This window comes from Pituophis catenifer, unplaced genomic scaffold (genome assembly GCF_029215685.1).
Source record: "Pituophis catenifer annectens isolate HBS135680 unplaced genomic scaffold, rPitCat1.0.hap2 SCAF_13, whole genome shotgun sequence".
Taxonomy (NCBI): domain Eukaryota; kingdom Metazoa; phylum Chordata; class Lepidosauria; order Squamata; family Colubridae; genus Pituophis; species Pituophis catenifer.
Window position 1 is genome coordinate 17,332,760 of NW_027256893.1, and position 24,185 is coordinate 17,356,944.

Sequence of the window (24,185 nt, forward strand, 5' to 3'; positions counted from 1 at the left end):
TCCAACTCTATTATTCTGTTAAAAGTCTGGCCTGCAACTCCCAGAATTCCCCATTCAGAATGGGAGTTGCAGTCCGCACATCTTAAAGTTGCTCAGGTGGTGAAACACTGTTCTAAAGCATATCCTGATCAAAGGAAGTGCAAAGAAGAACAACTAAGATGATTAAAGGCCTGGAGACTAAAACATGTAAAGGAGGGGTGGCCAGGCGAGGAATGACTGGGAATGACTGGCGAGGGGTGGGGCGGGGCCAGCCAGTGATGGGACAGGGAGCCGCAGCAGAAGGCCCAAAGAGCTACATGCGACTCCAGAGCCACGAGTTGCTGACACCCGCCTTAAAGCAATCTAAGCGACTAGATCGTGTAAAAAACCAGTCCTCTCATTCATTCCGGCATAGGATTTCTGCATGCCTTTGATGACAAATATATCCTACAGGAGGCCAGAATTCTAAGAGGTGTCGGAGGGTTTCCTGGGTATTTAAACAACAGTGTTAATCACTATAGGAATTCGTGGAATGCAGAGGACAGATTTATAAGTCTTAAGAAGTGTGGGTGGGTGGGTGGGGGGGCTTACAGATTTATTATAAGCCACCTCCCCAAACTAACTCTTTTATATAAATCTGGTCTCAGAAATGGAGGATACTGGAGCATGACAAGAGCGGCAAAAATAAACTGGCATCTACTTAATAACTGTAACAGTGGATTGCCTTCAATGCTAAAATATTTATTGAAAGCCAGGGAGGGGGTGAGCACCAAAAAAAGAACAGCCTGCTATCAGATCTTTAACAGTGGGCAATGTAATGCCTAAAGGCCTCTCGAACTGTCTTTCATTTTCTAGACTTAATGGCTGATTGCAGAAATCAATGTTGCCATTAGTAACAGAGTATTTGTTATGGCATGATTTCCTCCGTTGTTAGGTCTGCAGAATGATTACAATATTAGCGAGGTGCTTTTGTTATAAAAAGGGCTGGAGATATAACTTTCAATTTACTATCCATTAGTTCAAGAGTCTAGAAATGAGAGATGAGGCTAGAAATCTTACCTTCCTTTTTTAAAAATATATATATATATATATAAATAAATATATATATATTTGCCAATAAGGCTCAATATTGTTGAAGGCTTAAATGAAATATTACTTTGCTTTGCTTTTTTGTGCACAGCGGGCCCACGCTAAAACCAATGGGATATTTTTAAAACATGGTTTTATAAGGTTTAAAATGATTGCGGAAGACAAAAAATCGTCAATGGGAAGTCGGTTCCTTTCTAATGGATCCTTCCTATGATTCTCAGTCTCTGTGTATTCAGAATTTGGGGCTCACAGCTTTAAAGGGGCCCCACGTTTGTCCACATAAATAAACTGTATCACACGATATAAGGATTTATCAAAACAGAAACGAGACTGATGTGGCTGGTGAGGCTAGAGGAGGAGAAATTACTCTGTATAGACAGACCAGCCAGATAGATTTGCATCCAAATTAAGTACAGTAAGATAAAAGCGATATAATATAGAAAATCCCCAGCTTATGGCCATAAATGAATCCAGAATTACAGTTGTAGGTTGTTTTGGTCATTAAGTGGGTCACCACAACGTCACACGTGATTTCATAACCTTTTTGCAGCAATTGGTAAGCGAATCACTATGGTTATTAAGTAAACATGGCGGTTATTGTCTGCAATGGGTGCAGTTTGGGAGCCCTTCAAAGAGGAGACACAACATGAAAAGCAGACGTACCTGAGGAAGAAGGCGAAGATGGATGGGGACTGTCTTCCTGAGCACTTCCTGTCTGTGAGAGGCCTCCACCCATCCCGCTTTCCTCAGTGATGTTGGAGGAGCCGGGCGTGGTTGATCGGCTGACTGACTGGGATTCCTGATCGCTTCCAGACCCACGGCGCTCATCGATGGTCCCCTGGAGAATCTCATCTTCCGCCTTCCTGTCCCTCTTGTGGACTCTGGAATGAACCACCACTTGGTGGTAGGTTCTGAAAACTCGCCCACAGTCGGGACACTCGGTGGGCTTCTCCTTCGTACCGCCGTGGCTCTGCATGTTGTAGTCGAGCCCCGGATTCATACCGTGAGGCAGGAAATCTCTGCTCCCTTCCAGAGGGTCCAGTTTGTTTGACAAGTCTCTCTGATTGCCCATTTTAGTGCTGTGAACCAAATCAGCAGGCATTTTCTGCTTGGAACCATCTGCTCCTACTAACACATACTCCCGCTTCTCCTTATCAAACAGAACTCCAGCGTTTGGCAAAGGGTCTTCGTGGCTCCGCTGAATCTGGTGCTCTTTCGTCAGGAAACCGTGTTCCATGGCCATTCCCCTTGCCATGAGCTGCCAAGCTTGGTAGCTGTTCACAGGGTCCATCTCAGCAGCTTTGGCGGCAGCTTGCAGCCTCTCTATGCAGCTCGATTTGAGTGGAGGCACAAGGTTAAGACAACCCAATAAGGAATGCTTGTCCCCTTCAGCCAGGCTATGTCCGATGCTAGCAATAGGAGACAGGAGCTTGCCCAGGACTTCACGTTCTTTCATGGGCAAATCCCCTTTACTGTAAGCCTGGTTTTGCTCGCCAAGGCCAGCCTTGTCTGGGGGCAGGAAACCGCTCTGCAAACAGGACAAGTATCTGGAGTACAGGTTGGCATGAGCTTCCTGGGACATGCTCCCCACAGGCATGGGGACTTCTGAGTCACTGGCGGGTTTGTTTTTCACTGACAACTTGTTCAGGTGGACTTTCATGTGGTTCTTGAGGAACCACGGCTCCTTGAAGCGCCTCCCACAGATTTGGCAACAGTGCTCAAAGGAGTCCTTGTGCTTCCTCATGTGGCCTTTCAGGAACCAGGCTTGGCTGAAGACCTGGCCGCACACTTCGCACCGGAATTCATTGGCCGCCTGCTCCCCGTTTCCATTGGAACCCTGGCCCTGAGCGGACTCGGCGGTGATGTGAGCTTTCTCCACGTGGCTGATCAGCTCCTCCTCCTGGGATGCTGCAAAGTCACACAACGTACACTTGTAAGGCTTGTGGAGGATCCGGATGTGCCGGTCCAACTCCTCCCGCTTCTTGAACTTCCCTTTGCAAAAGGTACATCTAAACCCAGCAGCCGTGGCAACCACTTCTTCTTGGATGCTGGCAGGTTTCGGAGAGGGAACCGGGTTAGAAATATCCGGGGTGCTGTGGTTTGTGGACATGGGTACATTGCAATTAGCCAGAGGGACAGGCTGAGTGTGAGGGTGGGCTTTGACATCAGACCTGGGTTGTAGGAGGCTGCTTTTCATCTGCTTGTCCCTCAGGATGGCCCGTTCTTCCAACTCATGCAAGAGCCGGTTCTCTTCTCGGACCCGCCCGCGGCCTTTGCCCAGGTTTCCAAGCTTGTGAGTACGCAGGTGTATCTTCAAGTTTCCCTTCTGAGCTGCTCTGTGGTCACAATAGGGGCACTTAAATGGTTTCTCCCCAGTATGGGTGCGCATGTGTAGTGACAGGATGCTGTTAAACCGAAAGCGCTTCCCGCACAGGGGACATGGGTATTTCCTGTTCTTCCTAGCATCGTCCTCTATGTCACTCATCTGAGACATGATGCCTAGGTTTTGTCCATTTAAGAACTGCTGTAGATCTACCCTCCCGTTTAAACTGGTATCGACTTCCCGGTTGAGTTGATTGGCCAAGAGGGCCATCTGACTGCTGATAGGCTGGTTGGCTAACGAAATGTGGCTCTTGTCTTCTAGAAGTGCCACCGCCTTTTCCTCAGGGCTCTGTCTGGTTTGAAGCTCAGGAAAGGCATGAGTGAGCTGGGAAGTGATCTGGTGCAACTTCTGACTCATTGAATACTGGCCATTGAGCAGGGAGCTGTTGAGGTGGGCCTCGGCTTCTGGTCCCGCTGAAGAAACACCAAGGCACAGACTAGCTTCCTCCATTCCTGCAAACAAAAAGCAAAAAAAAGAAGGGAAAATTTAGGTTTTCAAGTAGAAGAGTTTCATCAGCGGATCTACGAAAGCACAAAAACCATATGCAATGTTCCTGTAGTCAATACTCAATAAATGTATATTAAATGTCAAGTTCATGGTGTACCATCACGATTGTTTTGTCTTAATTATACGAGGCCTTCATCACCCTGCATACTTTTTTTGATTGCTTGGATTAATTAGGCTTTTAAAACAAACACATTACCCTTTATAAAGTTATACCCAAACAAAAGTTATAACTATTAGCCAGCACAGGTTTGTTAAAAACATATCATGCCAAACCAATCTTATTTCATTCTTTGACAAAGTGACTAAATTAGTAGACCAGTGAAATGCTGTGGACATAATATATTTAGATTTCAGCAAGGCATTTGACAAAGTAGACCGCAACCTACTTCTTGGTAAGCTAGAAAAATGGGAGATAGATAGCGTCACCACCAGATGAATTTGTAAGTGGCTGACCAACTGTACTCAATGTGTAGTCCTTAATGGTACTACATCTACATTGAGGCAAGTAAGCAGGGGAGTACCACTAGGTTCTGTCTTAGGCCCAGTACTCTTCAATATGACTAAGATGAAGGAATAGAAGGGGAACTCATCAAATTTGCAGATGACACTAAGCTGACAGGAGACAAGCTCAAGATCCCAAAAGATCTTGACAGACTTGAACAATGGGCCCTATCCAACAAACTGAAATTGAATGTGGAGAAAAGCCAAATTTTACACCTGGGCAGGAAAACCAAAGGTACAAGTAGAGATTAGGTGAAACTTGGCTCAAATACAGTAACTGTGAGAGGGACCTTGGAGTCCTAGTGGACAATCCCTTAAATGTGAGTCAGCAGGGTGCAACAGCAGCCAAAAAAGCTAATACAATGCTTGGTTGTATAAATAGAGGCATAGAATCAAAATCACGTGAAGTATTAATATCGATTTATTTATTTATTTATTTATTTATTTATTTATTTATTTATTTATTTATTTATTAAATTTATATACCGCCCTATTCCTAAGGGACTCAGGGCGGTGAACAACAAACGATAAAAATACATGTAATACAAACGTTAATAATAAAAACCAATTAAAATATACTAAACATTCTGGTCCTAGATAATTCAAGACATCCCAGTTTAAAATAAAATCAAAAAGCAATATAAAGGGAAAGTTAGGCCAGGCCGGCCTGCTGAAACAGGAATGTTTTGAGGGCACGGCGGAAAGTGCGCAGATCCGGAATCTTCTGTATCTCTGGGGGGAGCTCGTTCCAGATGGTGGGTGCCCTCACAGAAAAGGCTCTCCCCCTGGGGGCCGCCAGTCGACATTGTTTGGCTGACGGCACCCTGAGAAGCCCCTCTCTATGGGAGCGTACTGGGCGGTGAGAGGCTATTGGTGGCAGAAGGCGGTCTCGTAAGTACCCCGGTCCTAAGCCATGGAGCGCTCTAAAGGTGGAAACTAAGACCTTGAAGCGCACCCGGAAGACCACAGGGAGCCAGTGCAGCTCGCGCAGGAGGGGAGCCACATGGGAGCGCCATGCTGCTCCCATAACTACCCGCGTGGCCGCATTCTGGACCAGCTGGAGCCTCCGGGTGCTCCTCAAGGGGAGCCCCATGTAGAGAGCATTACAGTAGTCCAGGAGTGAATTGATGAGGGCATGAGTGACCGTTTTTAACGAGTCCCGATCCAGAAAGGGACGCAACTGGTGAATCAGGCGAACCTGATAAAAAGATCTCCCGGCCACAGCCGTCAAGTGTTCTTCTAAAGACAGCCGTGAGTCCAAGAGGACGCCTAAGTTGCGAACCCTCTCCATTTTATAAAGCCTTAATAAGACTACACCTAGTATACAGCATCCAGTTATGGTCACCACATTACCAAAAAGATGTTAAGACTTTGGAAAAAGTGCAAAGAAGAGCAACTAAGATGACTACAGGCCTGGAGACTAAAATGTATGAAGAATGATGCAGGATCTGGGTTTGGCTAGTCTAGAGAAAAGAAGGACTACAGTGGACATGATAGCAATGTTCCAGTATCTGAGGGGCTGCCACAAAGAAGAGGGGGTCAGTTTAGTTTCCAAAGCACCAGAGGACAGGACAAGAAACAATGAGTAGAAACTAATCAAGGAGAGAAGCAACCTGGAATTGAGGAGAAACTTCCTAACAGTGAGAACAATTAACCAATAGAACAGCTAGCATTCAGAAGTTGTGGGTGCTCCATCACTGGTTTTAAGAAGAGACTGGACAGTCACTTGTCTGAAATGGTATAGGGTATAGGCTGGACTAAAAGACCTCCAAGGTCCCTTCCAGACCTGTCCTGATTGATTGATTGATTGATTGATTGATTGATTGATTGAATATCTACCGTGTTTCCCCAAAAATAAGACCCTGTCTTATATTTTTATGAACCCTGAAATAAGTGCTTGGCCTTATTGCCATGCACTCAAAAGCCTGATTGGGCTTATTATCAGGGGATGTCTTATTTTGGGGAAAACAGGGTAGTCGCATTAAGCTTTCAACATCACCAGGCCCCTTCTTGGGATGCCACACCTGTTTACATTTGCCGATCTATATAAACGAGAATGGCGATGCCTCTTGCTCCCTGCCCCTTTTAAAGAAACAAAAATAGAAACCCATTTATAAAACTTTCAGTCCCATTAAGCATATTCAATAAATTCCACATTCTCCAATGATAAATATGGTTTTATGATCTGATTGGTGTTATGGGGGGGTGGTTGGGTGGAGAGATGGCATGATATTTACTGGTACACAATAAAACAAGATAATGTTTGGGGGAAAAATAAAGTAAAGGACAAGCTTTCGAACAATAAAAAGGATTTTGCTTTAGTCAACAAAAAGTGCGGTAATATCTCATTAAGCTGATTAGTATGCGACTTAGAAACAGTACTAGGTGCTGTAACACATGATTATAATCATAAAAATCCTTCAGTGTTTGCAAGTAAGCATTAACGAGGTATATTAAATTTTAAGGAGACTGCGACTAGCAGCTTCGCAAGCCTCTGAGATTAAGATTTAACCCTTCTGTTCCAAAGCAATTGTTCCTCCGTCATTTAAACAGGGCATCCATCTAAAGAGACCATCAATTTCCTTCTTTACTCGTCGAGCGAATTCATTCAATATTTAGGCAAAACCTGCTTGGGTTTGTAGCTCCATTGCTAAATTCCTTTTGCAACTGGGCAAAAGAAAGAGCCGAAAGGACACTGATTATTTTAAAAGAGCTCTCTTCGAAGACTCGATAAAAGCCAATTAAAAGCCAGGGAAGGTGTCACAGAAAGCTTCAACAAGTTTAAGAATTTTTAATAACTTCCTCAATATACAGTAATGAGTATAAATGGTACCTACAAAGTTGGCACTGCAGAAAATTAGAACTCCAAGCTGTTTGTTAAACAATGGCACACAGGACCGGTCAGCATAATTGTCCCTACTAATAACCATCCCTCCTCGCTATATATTCCGAGAAGGCAAAAAGGCATTTGCAAAAACTCAGTCGCTAGTGTTGCTTCTAATATGCTCTCAGAAAAGGATGGGAAGCGATCAAGTGAAACATATGGAGGGTTGACCCTCTCAGCTTCCTTCAGTCTTTTATACTATAAAAATGCCAACATTTCTTCACGATGAATGGAGTACTTAATCCTTTGCAAACTGTTCAGGTGTTCAACCCGTTCATAGAGACTGACAAACAGATTCCATTTTAGTACAGAACAGAAGTTATGAACCTTCACCCTAAGTGTCAGTAATCAAGAATCAAGATCACGTGAAGCATTAGTACCCTTTTTATAAAGGGAGACCACACTTGGAATACTGAATCCAATTTTGGTCATCACGATATAAAAAAGCTGTTGAGATTCTGGAAAGAGTGCAAAGAAGAGGGACAAAAATGGTTAGGTGCAGTGGTGGGATTCAAGTAATTTAACAACCGGTTCTCTGTCCTGATGATTTCTTCCAACAACCAGTTTGCCAAACTGCTCAGAAAGTTAACAACCGGTTCTCCCGAAGTGGTGCGAACTGGCTGAATCCCACCACTGGTTAGGTGGCTGGAGGCTAAAACATATGAAGAACAGTGGCAGGAATTGGATACGTCTAGTCTAGTGAAAAGAAGGACTAGGGACACACGATATTGGGAGGTTGCCACAGAGAAGAAGGGAGTCAACCTATTTTTCAAAGCACCAGAAGGCAAGGCAAGAAACAATGGGTGGAAACTCATCAAGGAGAGAAGCAACCTGGAATTGAGGAGAAACTTCCTAACAGTGAGGACAATTAACCATGAAACAGATTGCCTTCAGAAGTTCTGGGTATTCCATCACTGGAGGCTTTTAAGAAGAGACTGAACAGCCATTTGTCTGAAATGGCACAGGTTCCCCTGTTCGAGCTAGGGTTGGACTTGAAGACCTCCAAAGTCCCTTCCAGATCTGTTATTCTATGCTCTAAGTTTTTTCAAAATTAATTTTTTTATGGGACCTAGAGGGATGGGGTGCCACTTTGCCAGAATAAGGTTTTAGGGACGTTGTGGCTCCCCAGACTATAGTTCAAGTCATTCTGGCTGTTTGGTCAACGGTAAGAGATGTTGGGAGCTGTATATCAACCACAAAGGCACACCATATTGGCTTTAAATCTATTAATGATTTACAGTCCTTTTCTCACCAAAATGTCAAGGGTTCTTCTTACTTCTAACCTCATAACTCCAATCTAGAATGAGGAGGTCCCTGCATTAACAGCAGTTCAGTTTGAAGCTCATATTTTGTGATCACATTTATTTATTTATTTATTTATTTATTTATTTATTTATTTATTTATTTTTATTTATTTATTTATTTATTTATTTATTTATTTATTTATTTATTTGGTTGGTTGGTTGGTTGGTTGGTTGGTTGGTTGGTTGGTTGGTTAGTTAGTTAGTTAGTTAGTTACTACGTATTAGATAATATATATTAGTATAAGCATGAATTCTCAGCCTTCCTGGACAAACCTTGTCAGCAGAAACAAACCATGTTGAAATGATTAATACAGTATCCGGGCTTGTAACAATGGTTTAATGTAGCTGTAAGGTAGATCTGAGCTAGAAAAAAGCTCTGCTTAGTATTTAGTTAAATAAGTTGCATCATGTCTTAAGTAGCAGTCTTCGATTAATGAACAATGCAACTTCAAACAATTTTTTTTTTAAGATGGTTATCTTAAAAACTAAACGTTATTAATCTGGCCAATAGAGGAAGCTGTGGTCAACCAATAGTAGAGGCAAAATTTTCTAAATTCCTTGCCCAGTCACAGGAAGGGTGGGTGTTCGATCCTAAAGCTCCCTTTGTCTCATTTATGTTATAATAAGCCATGAAAATTAGATTTAGACTTCAGCTCCCTTTTTTTTTTTCCAGCCACTGAAGGTTTTTTAGGAATGTCATCCCAGACAGCTTGGGGAAATGAGTTTATTGTGACATCCAAATATAAGCAATTATGCTTGAAAATAGATTCCATAAAAATACCATTAAAATATACTATTTATGAATCTTTTTTTAAAGATTCCATTTTATTAGAAATCTGCTAAAACTGACCAACGCTTTTTTTTTTTTTACACAATTTATTTTCTAAGTAGGAACTAAGATATATTTTTAAAAATCCCAACTGCCAGGGAGGAATGGAAAGAAATCTCCAACAGCCGAAATGTCTGCCTGTTTAGAATCCAGCAGCTCTAATGCCTCATTACAAGCTATTGTTAAGATTTGGAAAAGAAAGGTTTATAAAAGGTCTGTAATTTAAACGTTCTTAAAATAATTAAATTTAAGCCTACTCTATTTCCAAGTAAATTTACTGGACTTTCTTCTCAATAAATGGATTAAAAAAAAAAATGCAGCCTGGATGCTTAAAAGATTTGAGCTACAAAATTGGCTACATATACAATATCTGTGCCATAGACTTATTTATTGTTTATTCTGTTACATCTTCCAACATTTCATAGGCAGAAGCAGTATGGAACAGCCTCTGAATCTCTGAGTCCAGGGGTGAAATCTACTTACCTTCCCTACTGGTTCGGAAGTGCGCGTGCGTGCATCACATGCAATTTTGGACCCTCTGCACATGCTCAAAACCTTCTGCGTATGCGTAGAGGGTTAAAACCAGGAAGTAACGACATCCGGGTGGGTGGGCGGAGCCTCGTACTGCTGCTGCTACCAGTTCGCCGAACCACCCACCGCCACCTGTTCGCCCAAACTGGTGCGAACCAGTAGCATTTCACCCCTGTCTGAGTCCCATTTCAAATCACAGAAGATGCTCCTCTGAAGGTTTTACATATATATTTTTTGTCAATCTGAAACCACTTGATTCCAGAAATTTGGGTGAGAAAGAATTATTTGCCCTGCAATGGATTATTCTGTACCATCTAAAATATATACCCCGAGAAATGAAACGGTAGCCTGAAATTTAGACTTTCCCAAATTAATGCATTTGGGAAAGATGGTGACCTTCCCATTTTGCAATTTAAATTTCAGAGGGAGAAAAAAAAAATGGAGAATTTGTGACTTAGGAATTGTTGAGTGATAGCTATTCTCAGCTCTGCTGTGGAGCCGTGTGGAGTGCGATGGCTGGACGTTGCAGTTGTTATAAGTTTATGGAAAAGAAAGTGCCGGAGTACAAAACTAGTCAGAACTTATCTTCACAATGTTAATATCTGACAAAAGGCGGGGGGGGGGACCTAGAAACTGACTAGTGAAAAGGTATAATAAATTAAGGACTAGCTCATATACATAAGATTACCGTATTTTTCAGAGTATAAGACGCTCCGGACTATAAGACGTACCTACCTTTTTTGGTGAGGAAAACAAGAAAAAGAAATCTGCCTCTGCCTCCCAGCAATTTTGCCTCATTGCAGCAAACAGCAAACAGCCTGCTTTACTTTCATTTTCGTTTTCAGCATAGCTTGATTAGAACAAGAAAAAAAAATCTGCTGCCAGCAATTTACCTCCTTGCAGCAAGCATCAGAGGCCCGCGCAGAACAGCTGAGAGTCAGGAGGCCGATCCAACAGACAATCAACTAATTAGGCTGTGCTGAAGCTGGAATGGGCTGTTTCTTCTTGCTGCTTGCTGCAAGGAGGTAAATTGCTGGGAGGCAGAGGTCAAAGGGTGGGGGCCAATGGGTGGGCGGAGCTACATTCAATGTATAAGATGCACCTAAATTTTCACTCCCTTTGGGAGGTGGGGGAAAGGTCGTCCTATACTCTGAAAAATATGGTAATAAAAGCAAATGCAAAAGAGCCAGTTTGGTGTAGTGGTTAAGGCATTCAAGATAGAAACTGGGAGACTGTGAGTTCTAGTTTCATCTTAGGCACAAAGCCACAGTGTAACCTTGGGCCAGTCACTTTCTCTCAGCCCTAGGAAGGATGTAATGGCAAGCCCCTTCTGAAGAACCTGGCCAAGAAAACCACAAGGACTCGTCCAGGTAGTCTCTTGAGAATTAAACATAATTGAACAAAAGAAAAAAGAGTGAAGGGGGGGGATGCAAAAACGGGGAATTAACCAGAACGTTCTATGACCTTAAAATACAGAGTCAGTGTGCCCCACAGCCAAAGTTGACTGACCTTGCCTTGCATCATCTAGAAAATATTCTGACCTCCAGGCATATAAATTGTTCAGCTGGGCTGGATTGATGAATATTTTGAGTGCAGGAAGAAGCAAGTCCCACTTTTTGCACTGTTCCAGTCAGTCAGCCTGTATGAATGTTCAAAAGAGCACAGCTGGCAGCGTGGAAGCTTCTGGTGCTAATATGGAGTTGGGGACTTTCTGGAACGCTGACAACAGCTTTCTCTCCAGATCATAGCGATTCAAAGCCGTTTTCGAACTTGAGCAACTCTCCAGTGGGTCTGACTGTGGCAGGCTTATGGAAGGGAGGGCAAAATTTGGTTAAATCAGATTCCTATGGTCGAGACCAGCAACTGCTTAGCTAAGGTTGATACGAAAAGAGTACAAAGATGATTAGGGGACTGGAGGCTAAAACTTATAAAGAGCAGTTGCTGGAATTGGGTATGTCTAGTTTTTTTTTTTTAATTTGATTTATATGCTGCCCTTCTCCGGAGACTCAGGGCGGCTTACAATGCGTTAAGCAATAGCCTTCATTCTTTTGTATATTTTTATACAAAGTCAGCTTATTGCCCCCACAAACTGGGTCCTCATTTCACCTACCTTAGAAAGGATGGAAGGCTGAGTCAACCTTGAGCCTTGGAGAGATTCGAACCAGCAGAAATTGCAGGCAGCTGTGTTAATAACAGGGTGCACTAAACCACTGTACTATCAAGGCTCATCCAAGAGCCTTGAAGAAAAGAAGGACTAGGAGAGACATGATAGCAGTGTTCCAATATCTCAGGGGGAGAGGGAGTCAAGTTATTTTCCAAAGCACCTGACGGTAGAACAAGAAGCAAAGGATGGAAACTAATCAAGGAGAGAAGCAACTTAGAACTAAGGAGAAATTTCCTGACAGTGAGAACAATTAATCAGTGGAACAACTTGCTACCAGAAGTTGTGAATGCTCCAACATTGGGTGCTTTTAAAAAGAGATTAGACAAACATTTGTCTGAAATGGTATAGGGCAGTGATGTCTAACCTTTTTGTTGTCATGTGCCAAAAGCACGTGTGTGCATGCATGACAGCATGCATGCATGCCGACACCCATAATGCAATGTGGCCCCCTCACGCATGCGCACACAACCCCCCCCCATGCTCCCTGTGCATGCGTGCACAACCTCCATCCTGAAAATCAGCTGGCTGGCGGGAGGCACACATGCACAGTGGAGCTGAGCTGGGCGACGGCTCATGTGCCCGCAGAGAGGGCTCTGCATGCCAGCTGTGCCATAGGTTTGCCATCGCGGGTATAGGATTTCCTGCCCAAGCAGGGGGTTGGACTAGAAGACCTCCAAGATCCCTTCCAATTCTCTTATTCTGTTACTCCTATTAAGAAATACAGGGCACCAGATTTCTGAACCTATTCAGGGTCATTAAGCAGCTGTAAACATTATTACAAAAATAAACCAGAGATTTCATGCTTACATTTTAGCCCAGAGCTGGGTGTGCTGAGCTAGTGTTTGGTTTTTTGTTTTAAGAAAAAAAAAACTCTAACAATCAACGCTGGCGACATTTGGGCATCCAAACATATTACATCAGAAATATTATTGCACTGAGCAGGATACAGAGTGGTTTATCTGCCAGATTATTAATAAATAAAATATATGGCAGTATGGCTGCCTTGTTTTTCGTTAATACATGTATAGACAATGCAAGGAATGTATAGCATAGTGGAAAGAGTTAAAATTTGGCTGATTTAGAATCAGAAAAAGGGGCCTATTTATCTTTAATGGCTTATTCCAGCCAATAGCTGGTGCCCAGCTGATTTGATACCATATTTTTATATGTTCATTTCAAAAGCTGCTTTTCTCTGAAATTCTTAAACCGATCCTTATTTGAACCTCAGATGAGAAGTTAAAGTTGAGTGTAGCTACATAAGTTTTATCTTCCAGCAACTGCTACAAGTAAGAATAAATGGCAAAACGGGTCATATTCTTTAATAATGGTGGTAATAATAATGATTAGGATAATGACAGAGATGGATATAACTAAATCAGAAAGATATGTCAAGCCATTGTTATAATGTAGCCTCTGGGCCAAGGGATTTCAAGATTTAAGAGTGGAATCGAGTTGTTGGGACCAACATTAAACTTTCCAAAAAGTCATCTGAGCTAATCAACAATTAGCTAGTTGCTGACAAAACTCAGCATTCTAAAATTATTCCTTAAATTTGTGTAACAATCTGGTTCATTTCCATGGCATCTCACATACAAATTTACCATATTCCCCAGCACTGCATATTGCAGGTGATAGTCAGTCATCTATACTGTAGGGTGTCAAGTAATCATACTTGAAAATTAAAAGAAAAATATTTTAAAAGCTGACAAGATGCTTAGCTATTCAGCATCTCATAAGAATATCTCAATTACTTACAACATGGCACTGTATACATAGCTGAAAACAAGTAATAGATAAGTGCCAGAAAAGTTTAGGCCATCAGGGGGGAAAAAAAACATCACTCTTGAACAGCAAACTCATCTTAAGGTGGTTGTTTTTGGGTTTTTTTAAAAAATCCCTTGATCAGTGAAAAATACTAATCACAGTTGTGATTGCACTAGCATCACCAAAATCTAACTCAGGAGTAATTTGAAGCAATCATTGAATTAAAGTTGGAATTAACACACAATCAGTGTTCAAACAATAATGTGATTGCCTTTTACTTTTTCTGCGATAGTTTTATTAAGTTTATCAAAGGATAAAATACGAAAGGAAGTGAAAGTAGTAGAAAAAATGGGGGAGGAAAAAGGGAAGAGAAAGAAGTGTAAGGTAAAGGGGGGAAAGTAATGAAAAATAAGGATTCCAACTCTTTTTGTAGTGCAGTAGAATGAGATAGTAGCATTCATCTCAACTTTTACATTCTAACACGTACAGCCATTTCTATAACCACAAACTTATCTAACAAGCAAAACTCAAGGTTAACTTTTGAATAACTCAAAAGAGATTTTGTTTGTAGTGTTACTTCTCAGGAACATCAGCTCTGATATAAACCATCAAATAGGTATACAAACATTCCTAAACTGCAAGATACCGTCAGATCAGGTGAGTTGGATTGTTGCCAGTTTGCCGGTTCAACAAAATAACATTTTGGCTCTTTCATCTCCTCCGGGTCTTAGTTCCCTTGCTCCTACTACTGCTTAGGTCAAATGCTTGTACCTGGTGTTGAGAATTTTGGCATTTGTCCCATAACAAAAAGAGAGGAACTTGCAAAGTCCATAAATTCCCTTTGACCTCAACTGTTGAAACATCTGTTGGGTTGAGTCACAAGCTGCTTGTTGGCCAAGTTTGACAGCAGCAATGCCTGTTGTGCATTATCTCTCTCGGTAGTAGGTGTCGGTGGAATAAATAGCTGTGTTTCAAAGGACAAAGCAATGTTTTTATAAACAAATCTGAAGGTGATACTCTACAACATGCTGGGGAAAAAAACGATGGTTAAAAAAAACAAAGGTGGCATATCTAATTTGGGATCCTTGTAGGTATGTGATAATGATGGGGGCTACATCTTAATAAAACATTATGTTCTAAAGAAGTATATTTACTGTACATTGCATTCATAATTAGATTTTAAAAAAGCACTTCTTTGTTTTCTGAAGAACACTGCATATTTCAAAAGAGAACTGAATGTTCCATAGTGATTCTGGGACGGTAGCAATTTCAGATGGATGAGTCCCTACAGCAGGGGTCTGCAACCTTAAATACTCAAAGAGCCATTTGGACCCATTTCCCACAGAAAAGAAAACATCGGGAGCCACAAAACCTAGGTGGGCGTGGTCAACTCGATGTCACTCACTTCCACCAGTCACATGACACCCCACTAGCCACGCCTACCCATTAGGGCAGAGAACCGGTTGTTAAAAAACACCAGGAACCACACAATCCTTTTGACATATCTCTCTCTCCCCCTCCCTCCCTCTCTCCCCCCTCTCTCCCCCCTCTCTCCCTCTCTGTATCTCTCTCTCTCTGCCCTGGCCACTTCTCCATCCCCCGCCATCGCCCTTACCTTCTCAGGCCAGGTGAGGAGTGACTGGGAGGGGAGGGCGAGGGGCGGGGCCAGCCAACGGTGGGATCACCTGATAGAGAGCCACAGCAGAGGGCTGCATGCGGCTCCGGAGCCGCAGGTTGCTGACCCCTGCCCTACAGTTTTCTAGGCAGATTTTTAGGTCTTCCCTTCTTCCTACAGCTAAGAGAGAATGATTAGCCCAAGGTCACCCAGCTCACTTTGTGCCTAAAGCAAGACTAGAACTCACAGTCTCCAAGTTTCTAGCCTTATGCATAACTACTATACCAAGCTAACTCCCCCAGGCTTAGCATCTGTCCAGGGCACTTTTGATGTAATATTCCAGTTATTATAGTGCTTTTTTTTAAAGGGAGATGAGCAGAGGGTATATGTCAGTGGTGGGGTTTATGTAAGACTCCCATCATTAGTTTACACCTGTTATTCCTCCTGAGCCCTCCTACCATTCAGTTCTTGATTTCTTGTTTTATTTTACTTATCCTGAACCTCTTAAAACAATTTGTTACCCTTGGCAGCAGAGGAGATGTTTAGCCCATTGCAAAGGTTGAGGTACAGGGACTCAGTAGCTCATTGGCTAAGACGCTGAGCTTGTCGATGGAAAAGTCGGCAGTTCAGCGGTTCAAATCCCTAATGCCACGTAACAGGGTGAGCTCCCATTACTTGTCCCAGCTTCTGCCAACCTAGCAGTTTGAAAGCACGTCAAAAATGCAAGTAGAAAAATAGGGACCACTTTTGGTGGGAAGGTAACAGCGTTCCGTGTGCCTTTGGCATTTAGTTATGCCGGCCACATGACCACGGAGACGTCTTCGGACAGTGCTGGCACTTCGGTTTTGAAACAGAGATGAGCACTGCCTATTAGAGTTGGGAACGACTAGCACATATGTGCAAGGGGAACCTTTACCTTTATTCCTCCTGAGCCCTCCTATCATTCAGTTCTTGTTATATTGGGGCAACTTATCCTGAACCTCTTAAACCCTTGTTACCCTTAGCAGCAGAGGAGATGTTTAGCTGATTGCCAAGGTTGAGATAAGATTTAATTGTAATATGACAATTCTGCTTTGACCAGATCCTTCTGCCCCATTGTTCCATTCTTGTGTATCTCCTTACACGTTCCTTAAGTTCTCCATGTAGCATGTGGCTTTAAAAAGACTGTGCATCCATGTGTTCCAAGAAAAAAGACAAAGAACAATATTGTGATGATCTTTTCCAGACAATAGGACTAAGAGCAAACTAGTGAGATAAGCATGGACACAAAGATTAAAGCTTCTCTTCCCAGGGCCATCACCATCAATCCAAGTTGCAATTCTCTGCCGTGGCTTTATTTTTTATCAATTTAAGCCAGGAGGTCTGCTCATGGATCTCCCACTTCACAACTCTTTTATTTGCCAGAAGATAAGCTGGCAAATGCAGAATGGCACATCTGTTTTGACCCTAAAGGTGGGAGGGACATGCCTCTCTTTTCATTAGGAAGAACGGATTCTCGGGAGGCCTTCAGTTTCAGCACAAGATCAAAGGACAAGCAGCTTTCCTTACCTCCAAAATCATTCTTTATTTGTGGCTTCCTTGCAGATGCTCTGTAGTTGTGTATAAATATCTTTTTCAGAAATGAATTGGTTCAGAATTCCGAGGTTCAAACAGTAACCCCGCTGAGGAAACAGAAGCTTTCAAAAGCAGGAATGGGAAAGGGATGTAGTAAGAGATAATGACGTTGTCAGGATGTAGATGGATCAAGGGAGAAGGAGGAAAAAGAATGTAGGCATAAACAGCTATGGAGTACGTGTCTGTCCTTCCTTCCTTCCTTCCTTCCTTCCTTCCTTCCTTCTTTCCATCCATCCATCCATCCATCCATCCATCCATCCATCCATCTTCTAAGGAAAAACAACTTTAGGCATCTATTTCCTTCCTGCAAATTTCACCAAAGGGAGAAACAGTGGTGGTATTCAGCCGGGTCTATCCGGTTCAGGTGAACTAGTAGCGGCTGCTGAGGGAGGCTCTGCCCACCCACCCGGACGTCATCACGTCCCGTTTTCAACGCTTTGCGCGGTGGTGGCGCCTGTTGACAAAAATAGGATTGCCAACATAATTGCCAGCATCCAATGATGGATATGGAAGAAGAAGAAAAGAGGAGGAGGAGGAGGAGGAGGAGGAGGAGGAGGAGGAGGAGGAGGAGGAGGAGGAGGAGGAGGAGGAGGAGGAGGAGGAGAAGGAGAAGAAGAAGAAGAAGAAGAAGAAGAAGAAGAAGAAGAAGAAGAAGAAGAAGAAGAAGAAGAAGAAGAAGAAGAAGAAGAAGAAGAAGAAGAAGAAGAAGAAGCTAGCTTTATTAAGGGTGAACTACTTCCTGTACTGTGAAACTATACCCTGTTTCTAAAACTCCGAATCTGTGCCCAAATTGCTTTTTAGGACAGGCATCACCAAAACAACAATGGAGAGAGTAAATCAAAAGACCCAATCTGCAGCTCCATCCAAATGATGATGAAAACTCTTACCCATTTGTCCTAAGTTATAACATGTTTTTTTGTTGTTGTTTTTTAAAGGAACAGGGAGAAAGGACAATTGGTGTTTAATTGTCATTTTGAAAACTGTTCTAAAGTAAGACTGTGAACTGCTAGGAGGCTTAACATCTAATTTATATTTTTGTTGTTACCCTTCTCATTCTGTTCAATGGAAAATAACTTCCTCCCCCTCCCCAAGGAAATATTTCAATGAAATTGGGGAGTGGGGGGGCGGAGGGCTTTCTCATTGTGAATTGGCAATGGTATGCAGACAAGCATCCAGTCTTTCATTGTATAATCATCTCTTTCAAAAGATGACCGGATTGGCAGTCAGGGAGACCGCCAAAAAAAAAAAAGATAGCAAAAGGTTCAACAACTTTTTGTCAAATATCCACCTGCTAACCTAACAACAGGGACATGGTGGCTCGGTGGCTAAGACACTGAGCTTGTCGATCGAAAGGTCGGCAGTTCAGCAGTTCGAATCCCTAGTGCCGCATAATGGGGTGAGCTCCCGTTACTTGTCCCAGCTTCTGCCAACCTAGCAGTTCGAAAGCACGTAAAAAATGCAAGTAGAAAAATAGGGACCACCTTTGGTGGGAAGATAACAGCGAAACCTGACAACGGGCTGCGTTGAGACTCCTGGGAGGGGCGAGGCAGGATGGGTGGGCACAGCCAGGATGGGATTTGGGGGTTCTCCAAACTGCACAGAATCTTAGCTAGAGGTTCTCCCGAACCCTTGCGAACCCCTCAGCAGCCCACCCCCGTCTAGATGTGTTTGGACTAAAACTTCCAGTGCCAGCAGGCATGGCTTAGTGCATTCCTAACATATAGAGCAGTACATAACCCCCAATTGTTCCCATAGAACGACTCCAAGAAAAATAGATATGCTAATAAGTGGGAAGGAACAGGATGCCGATTGCATTGCTTAGATAACCAGAGTTTACTATTCAAATACTGTGGCACTTTCGTGCAGGGTTAGGTGCAAAGGGATGAACAAAGGTGCCCGAAATCCAGCCCCATTATATAAGAATCATTCCTCAGTTTGTTTTGTGCAGTCATGTTGAAAACAGCTTCATTGCCTCCAAGACTGTTAAACATATACGGAAAGTGCACCAAGCTATATTATCTTAAGCTATCTTTAAATGACTCTGTTCTGTGGAAGCCATCCATAGTTGCTATAGAACTGAAGATATTTTGACGGAGGACTGAAAAAGTGCATTCAAGAAACATTTGGCATGCCTCTTGTTTCTTGTTCTGCAGTGCCAAATTATCTAAGAATTTTACAAGTCAGTGCTATCGGTGGCAGCTTCCCTTCCAGCTTTCAGCTAGAGAGCATAAAACATACATTCTTCCATAACTTCAGCCCTTTTGGCTTTTATTTTTTATTTTTTTTTCAGAGAATATGTCAGGCTTTCAAAGGGCCTCGTTGTACCCACACATTTTCGCAAAATGATGCAAAGGGACAAGCATCTAAAAATATTGGGCAACTTAAAATTGCACCGTGGAATAATCGGACCTATTCATGGATAGCCCCCCCCCCGATTATGAAACGCTCGTATTGTGTGTTCCTCACTCAAGAACAAATTCTTTAACTGCGGTCACAGAAGCTATTCTTATGACACCAATGGGCTTCCCATGTTATCCTTAAGCGGATTGATTTTTGGTTCATTTTTTTTAAAGGAAAAATGCCTTTATAAACCCTGCGTTCCTGCTACTGTGATTATTACTATTACTATAACAATATTTCCTCATATTACATCGTATAAACATTCTGCTAATACTATTACATTGGTTGATTGATTGATTGGTTGGTTGGTTGGTTGGTTCAATTTATATGCCACCCTTCTCCGGAGACTTAGGGCGGCTTACAATGCGTTAAGCAATAGCCTTCATACTTTTGTATATACCTGCTAAGTAGGGCTTTTGGCCCCCCCTAAGCGGTGTTCTTTTTTATACAAAGTCAGCTTATTGCCCCCATAAACCGGGTCCTCATTTTACCTACCTCAAAAGGATGGAAGGCTGACTCAACCTTGAGCCTGGTGAGATTTGAACTTGCAGTAATTGCAGGCAGCTGGTGCTAGTTAACAGCACTTTAGTCTGCTGCGCCACCAAGGCGCATTTCCTCTTCACTATTGTGTTTCCCCGTAAATAAACCCTCCCCTGAAAATAAGCTCCCCACCCAAAAAAATATTTAAAAGTATGCACAGCCGGTCCCCGCCACTTCCTCTGTTTAGGGTTAGGGAGACAGAGCTGGAAATGAGGTAAGATGGCAAGAGGAGCCCCGTCTTGCTCCATGCACCCCAAAATAATAAGACCTCCCCGAAAATAAGGCCAAGTGCTTATTTCAGGGTTCAAAAAAATATAAGACAGGGTCTTATTTTCGGGAAAACGTGGTATTATTACACTATGCTCTATAGCAGGGGTATCAAATATGTGGCCCGCGGGCCGGATGCGTTATGTGGTGGCCACGCCCACCCCCCGTTTAGCAAAGCGGGGAAAAGTCACGATACGTCATGTGATGACAATGTGACGCTGCGAGTTTGACACCCTTGCTCTATAGTATTATTAGCAACGTTTTCTGCTTTTCTTGCAGAGGTGTCATTACCTAAACTAGATAACGTCATCAGCGCTACTGATCATTAGCTCTGATGATGTTATCTAGTTTGGGCAATGAAACCTCTGCAAGAAAACAACCAAGGACCCCTCTTGTCAACCCTGAGCTACAAATGTTCTCCTTTATCAGTCATGTTTTCTTCTTACAAATCCTGATCTGCCATTTCCTAAATTCTCTCTCTCTCCCCCTCTCTCCCCATATCTCTTTCTCTCTCTCTCCCTCTCCCTCCCTCTCTCCTTCTTCCTTCCCCTTTCCCTCCCCCTTCTCTCCCCATATCTCTTTCTCTCTCTCTCCCCTCTCTCTCTCCCTCTCTCTCTCTCCCTCCCTCTCTCTCCCCATATTTCTCTCTCCCCCCTCCTTCCCTCTCCCTTTCTCCCTCTCTCCCCCTTTCGCTCCCCCTCCCTCCCTCTCTCTCTCTCCATATTTCTTTCTCTCTTTCTCCCTCTCTCCCTTTCTCTCTCTCCCTCTCCCTCCCTCTCCCTCTTCCTTTCCCTCCCCCTCCCTCTCTCCCCATATCTCTTTCTCTCTCTCCCACTCTTCCTCTCCCTCTGCCTTCCTCCCCCTTTCCCTCCCCTCCCTCTCTCCCCATATCTCTTTCTCTCTCCCCCCCTCTCCCTCTCTCCCTCCCCCTCCCTCTCCCTCCCCATATTTCTCTCTCTCCTCCTCTCTCCCCCCTCCCTCTCTCCCTTCCCCTTTCCCCCATATCTCTTTCTCTCTCTCCCCTCTCCCTTTCTCTCTCCCTCTCCCTCTCTTTCTCCCTCTCTTTCTCCCTCTCTCCTCTCCCTCCCCACTCTCTCTCTCTCCCCCTCCGTCTCTGTCTCTTTTCTTCTGCTATTTTTTTCCTCTGGGTTAAACGCCAGGGAGAATAACTTGCACTTTTCCACACTCTCCTGTGCTTTGTATTACTTTTTCTTCTAAATCATCCACCTCTCTTTGAAGGAAAAATGCCACCTTTTCTTCCGCTTGCTTTTCTCCGTTTGCTGCAGAGATTCCCAAACCTGGATCTTATCTGTTCTCCGCCCATCTCCTCCCAACCCTGTGTCAAGGCTGCAGCTTTGTTGCCAACTCTACTGTGCTGGGGGAAAGTCTCAAAATGGGAGGGGGAAGAAGGCAGCACAGGTGCCTGGAATTTTTCTAAGCAGGCGACTGTTCCACATAGCGACAATATGAAAAGATATTTAAAAGTTACGTGTTTGCACCCACAGATAAATCAGACAGATATTCTGAAAAATCCATAAGCAGCTAAGCAACTCTTAGTTTCCAATGAATCCCATAGATATCAAATTCCTACAAAGAGAGGCTGAAGTTTGGGGAGTGTCACAATTCTGGAACTAGGCATTCCTACTCCAGCGTTATATGTGCTCAGGCTCCAGGGTACAAGTAAGTCCTTGATTTACGACCATCCATTTAATGACCATTTGAAGTTGCTTATGACTTATCTGGTCCTTATGACTATCGAGGCATCCCTGCAGTCGCTTGATTAAAATTTGGATGCCGGCCTGTATTTACAATGTTTACAATGTCCCAGGTTAACATGATTACCATTTGCCAATTTTCCCAGGGGGAAACCTTCCAACAAGCAAAGAAGCCTGATTCACTTAACAACTGTGCCAACAAAAATGGTGGTAAAATTAGATGTAACTTGCATAAGGACCACGTAGCGACACATGTTCCACTACCAGCAAACAGAAGACTAGAGGGCATGGTGCCCTGTCTAACAATGCACACATACCTGTCAGTGGATATGCAGAATTATATATAATTCTCACATGTAAATGTACAGTGTGGATACTAATTTCAGTTAATGCCTTCCTGGCCCTCCTTGGCTACAAAGCCATAGGTTGTTTTTTTTTTAATGGCTTCTATAAAATTTTTCAGGGGTTGCAGAACCCATAGCTCTTCAAATGCAGTTGGGACCATGCTTCCCAACTGATACTTCTCCCTATCAGTCAGAGTAGCTGAGGCTTCTAAACATTGGACTAGAACAGATGATACCACAATGTAAATTGCAGGAGCACATTGTCTCAAGGTTAATGCTTTAGCTAAACTGTGGGAGTTTAATCCAAACTATTTTCAAAAGACAGACAGAAAGAGAAAGAAAGAGAGAGAGAGAAGAGGGAGAGAGAGAAAGGGAAACGGAAAGAGAGAAAAAGAGAAAGAAAGAGAGAGAGGGGGAAAGAGAGAAAGAAAGAAAGAAAGAAAGAAAGAAAGAAAGAAAGAGAGAGAGAGAGAGAGAGAGAAAGGGAAAGGGAAAGAGAGAAAAAGAGAAAGAAAGAAAGAGAGAGAGAGAGGGAAAGAGAGAAAGAAAGAAAGAAAGAAAGAAAGAAAGAAAGAAAGAAAGAAAGAAAGGAAGAAAGAAAGAAAGAAAGAAAGAAAGAAGAGAGAGATGGAAAGAGGGAAAGAGGAAAAGAGGGAGAAAGGGAAAGGGAAACAGAGAAGTTGCAGGAAATCAGGGAAACAAAAATCCAAACTCTTACAACTGCTGTTTTGCAACATCATTTAATGAGTTTAATAATAAAGGAAGCGGTTTTATTATTAGATTTTTGGGTTTCCTGGTCTGACAAAGAAAAGAAAAATAGCAGCCTGCTGCAAAAATTAAAGGGTTTGGATTATTTCCCCCAACCTCAGATACACACGTATACTTTTCCCAAATGATCAGAGAAAAATACCTTGTATCAAGAGGGTGCCTTCCCTTCTCTTGAAAAAGAGTAAAATGAAATAGTTATCTAGAAATCCTAAGCCTGCCATAGAAGAATTATGCTGTTACAGATTTCAAAAGGTTAGCTTCAATGAACCTGACATGAATCTAACCCAAAATAACCCATTCAAGAGAAAAGTAAGAAATAATTGCTGTTTTCTCTCTTTTTTTTCTCCTCAGCTATATTGCTATAATGATTTTGCATAACAGATTGAACAAAGTGCTGTTGTGACAGGTGGTAGAATTCAGCTAGTAAGCACAGAGACAGGGTTCAATTTAGTTTGTGAATCCTTTAATTGTTGTGCAGCTAATTAAAGAAGGTTCTTTACACTCGCAAGTGTTTACCGTTGCTAGTATGCATACATGAAAAATTAAATTGTGCCTTCAAGGGCTGAGAACTATAGAAAAATCATAGCTGATGCTACAACATGCTTACCAGCTCAAAATAGCTGCTTTTTTCACAATTGGAATTTGTAAAACTTTTTGCTAAGCAAATATAGAGCTAATTAGAAGTGTTCGTTGGACCAATTAACATTTAAATAAATAAGCCATATTGCACATTTCACAGTCTTTATTTAATGATGCTTCTTCGCTCTTTGGAAAGATTCCTTTAAGTACAAATAAGTTGTCATAAAGAACCGAACGACAAAAATAGCAGCGCAATGTTTCTAAGGGTGTTTGTTCCTTCTCTTCCACCTTTAACATCATCTATACCTGTTGATGGGAAAACACCAATATCGTTTTTTCCCCCCTTCTCTTTCACCTTCCCAAACTGCCTTCTATACTCCTTAGAATGCAAACAGAGAAAGGAGGAGA

At 42.7% G+C, this 24,185-nt stretch overlaps 1 protein-coding gene across 1 annotated transcript in view; it reads right to left on the reverse strand.

The window, feature by feature from the left end:
• Positions 1-3,901, reverse strand: part of ZNF536 (zinc finger protein 536) — a 232,030-nt gene extending 228,129 nt beyond the window's left edge. The window contains exon 1 of the mRNA XM_070952958.1: positions 1,732-3,901. Coding sequence (XP_070809059.1) covers positions 1,732-3,901 — 2,170 coding nt within the window. The remainder of the gene's footprint in view (positions 1-1,731) is intronic.
• Between the last annotated feature and the right edge of the window lie 20,284 nt (positions 3,902-24,185).